General features: G+C 37.9%; 2 protein-coding genes across 2 annotated transcripts in view; one reads left to right on the top strand and one right to left on the bottom strand.

Annotated features, from left to right (window-relative positions):
- Positions 1 to 1,592, top strand: part of PVS4 (vetispiradiene synthase 1-like) — a gene marked incomplete in the record, with an annotated part of 2,700 nt that extends 1,108 nt beyond the window's left edge. Inside the window, 4 exon segments of the mRNA NM_001288154.1 lie at positions 2 to 87; positions 179 to 397; positions 625 to 763; positions 860 to 1,592. Of these exon segments, the coding sequence (NP_001275083.1) occupies positions 2 to 87; positions 179 to 397; positions 625 to 763; positions 860 to 1,402 (987 nt within the window).
- Positions 1,593 to 2,213: 621 nt separating this feature from the next.
- On the bottom strand, positions 2,214 to 2,787 carry LOC107062829 (uncharacterized mitochondrial protein AtMg00810-like). Its single transcript, XM_015313940.1, has 2 exons — positions 2,536 to 2,787; positions 2,214 to 2,444 (listed from the first exon to the last, which is right to left on the bottom strand). The coding sequence occupies exons 1-2, from the start codon at positions 2,785 to 2,787 to the stop codon at positions 2,214 to 2,216; spliced, it is 483 nt and encodes a 160-aa protein (XP_015169426.1).
- Between the last annotated feature and the right edge of the window lie 462 nt (positions 2,788 to 3,249).

The following is a 3,249-nucleotide window of genomic DNA, read 5'->3' as shown; positions in this document are numbered from 1 at the left end:
TAAGAATGATGTGTTGCTTCGATTTGCAAAACTGGACTTCAACTTACTTCAGATGTTGCACAAACAAGAACTTAGTGAAGTATCAAGGTATGCTAGTAATTTACATGAAAAATAATACTGCTATTATTTGTTTATAGTGACTCAAAATCTGATATATATGTTGTTACTTACTTTGTAGGTGGTGGAAAGATTTGGATTTTGTGACAACACTTCCATATGCTAGGGATAGAGCAGTGGAATGTTACTTTTGGACGATGGGAGTGTATGCTGAACCTCAATACTCTCAGGCTCGTGTCATGCTTGCTAAGACTATAGCAATGATTTCTATAGTAGATGACACATTTGATGCTTATGGCATTGTAAAAGAACTTGAGATCTACACCGATGCCATACAGAGGTATGGACTACTTCTCAAACCATTTTATCATTTATTTGGAAGATCCCATAAAGGTGGGAAAAGAGCATATCAAACAACATATTTGTGTTCAATTTTAATTTTTTGCCTACAATTTATTATCTGAGACAAGCCTAGGAGTCAAACACTAGATATTTCTGCTTCTTCGTATGATATATGTTCTGTTAAATTGATATACTTATCAAATTCATTTCTTTTTCATTTATTAGGTGGGATATTAACCAAATTGATCGGCTCCCTGATTACATGAAAATCAGTTACAAAGCACTTTTAGATCTCTACAATGATTATGAAATGGAGTTGTCCAAGGATGGTAGATCTGATGTTGTTCACTACGCGAAAGAAAGAGTATGAATCGTGACTTTCTCCTTCGTTTTTGATTAAAATGAAATTTGTTCTTCAAATATGGATTGATGGTTGAATGTATTGGCTTGTTGTTGACAGATGAAAGAAATCGTGAGAAACTATTTTGTGGAAGCAAAATGGTTCATTGAAGGATATATGCCGCCAGTCTCTGAGTATCTTAGCAATGCATTAGCTACCAGCACTTATTACTTGCTTACGACTACATCTTATTTGGGCATGAAGTCTGCTAACAAGGAAGATTTTGAATGGTTGGCCAAGAATCCTAAAATTCTTGAGGCTAATGTGACGTTATGCCGAGTCATTGATGACATAGCCACCTATGAGGTTGAGAAGGGTAGAGGTCAGATTGCAACTGGAATTGAATGTTACATGAGAGATTATGGTGTATCCACAGAAGAGGCCATGGAAAAATTCCAAGAAATGGCTGAGACAGCATGGAAGGATGTAAATGAAGGAATCCTTCGACCAACTCCCGTCTCTACAGAGATTCTCACTCGCATTCTCAATCTTGCTCGCATTATCGATGTCACTTATAAGCACAATCAAGATGGATACACTCATCCGGAAAAAGTACTAAAACCTCATATTATTGCGTTGTTGGTGGACTCTATTGAAATTTAAATCATCGATTGTTTTGTACATCTGGGAGCACTTGCTTCCCATCCCCTAAAATTATAAGTATTTGATTGATGCCTTGTTGGTATCTATGCTGCTAGCTAAGATAGGAGTTGCTGGAGATGCATGTTATAGTGCAGTGCAGTTAATTCCTTAATTTTTTTTGTATCATTATTGACATTTTAAATATATATATCACTGCTTTTTATAGCTACTCTTTTTAGCTAGAGATTTCTGAAAGCTTCATAGCTCAAGCTTAAACACCATAGCTAGAAGAGAGGAAGAAGAGAGAGTTGTATTGATTGTATAATGTGACTTGATACAATGTATCCGTACATAGGGTATATTTATACTACAAGTAAATGCAGTAACTAACTCATGCTAACAGTGCATCTTTCTAACTAACTTTTAACTCGTTAGTTAACTAACTCAACCATATAGCTTGCTTAACTATTTACACTAGTTAACACTCTTCCTCAAGCTTATGGTTGAAATACATTTGCCATTCCAAGTCTACTCATTAACAAGTTGTGTTGTTCCTTTCCCAGCCCTTTAGTCAGCAAATTAGCTAGTTGATGTTTGGTGTTGATGTGTTCTATTTTAAGCATTCCTTGATAAATTCTTTCCCTCACAAAGTGACAATCAATATCTATGTGTTTGGTTCTTTCATGGAATATTGGATTGGCAGCTATTTGAATAGCTGCTTTACTGTCACACATCATATGTACAGGTAGATTCATACACTCCCAACTCCTTGTATAGGCCCAACAACCAAGTGATTTCTGCTGCACAAGTGGCCATACTTCTGAACTCTGCCTCAGCTGAACCTCTTGACACTGTTTCTTGCTTCTTGGATTTTCCAAGACACTAAAGCATCTCCAAATTTTACCAAATATCCTATGACTGATCTCCTGGTCTCCACACATGCTCCCCAATCAGAATCACAGTAAGCAGTTAGTTGTGTAGTCTGTTTGGCTGGCATTAATAGTCCTGAACCAGGAACCTCTTTGATGTATCTCACCACTCTTAGAGCAGCCTCCATATGGGACTGTTTAGGTTGGTGCATGAACTGGCTTAACACTTGTACAGTGAAGGCAAAGATCTGGTCTTGTCATAGTGAGGTAGAGTAGTCTTCCTACTAGTCTTTGATACTCTGCAGGATTTTTAAGTAGATCATCACATTTAGCCCCTGTGTTATCTGCATGTTCATCATACTTAACAGAGGTGAGTTTTTGATTCATTTCTAGTGGTGTATAGGCAGGTTTGGCTCCTCCTAGACCAGATTCAGAAATGAGCTCCAAAGCATACTTCTTTTGTGTCATCAGAATACCCCTGCTGGATCGAGAGAAATCAATACCTAGGAAGAATTTGAGTTCTCCGAGATCCTTCATCTTGAATGTACTTTGGATGTCCTTCCTAGTGCTGCATAACTGTTAAGGACTGCTACCAGTGATTAGAAGATCATCCACATATACGAGTACTATAACAATGTCACCATCAGCCTGTTTAGTAAAGAGTGAGTAGTCAAAATGACTTTGTGTGAACCCCATCTGCACCAATGCCTCAGTAAGCTTTAAGTTCCATTGTCTAGGTGCTTGTTTCAGACCATACAAAGACTTGTGTAGTTTACATACCTTCCTGCTCTCCCCTTTGTGGGCAAAACCACTAGGAATTTCCATATAGACCTCTTCATTTAGATCACCATTAAGAAAAGCATTGTGTACATCTATCTGATAAATGTACCAACCTTTAGAAGCAGCCAAAGCAACCACAGACCTCACAGTAACCATCTTGGCTACTGGACTGAAGGTTTCACCATAATCAAGACCCTCCCTCTGACTGAACCCCTTAGC

This window comes from Solanum tuberosum, unplaced genomic scaffold (genome assembly GCF_000226075.1).
Source record: "Solanum tuberosum cultivar DM 1-3 516 R44 unplaced genomic scaffold, SolTub_3.0 scf00277, whole genome shotgun sequence".
Taxonomy (NCBI): domain Eukaryota; kingdom Viridiplantae; phylum Streptophyta; class Magnoliopsida; order Solanales; family Solanaceae; genus Solanum; species Solanum tuberosum.
The sequence above is the reverse complement of the archived record's forward strand: the minus strand, read 5'-3'. Positions and strand labels throughout refer to the sequence as shown.

Bases quoted from the DNA above. Each gene is read 5' to 3' on its own strand.
- LOC107062829 (XM_015313940.1), bottom strand. From the start codon at position 2,787: ATGAAGGATCTCGGAGAACTCAAATTCTTCCTAGGTATTGATTTCTCT. The intron at 2,445-2,535 runs GTAGGAAGACTA...CAACCTAAACAG, and splicing joins CTGCAGAGTATCAAAGACTA to TCCCATATGGAGGCTGCTCT.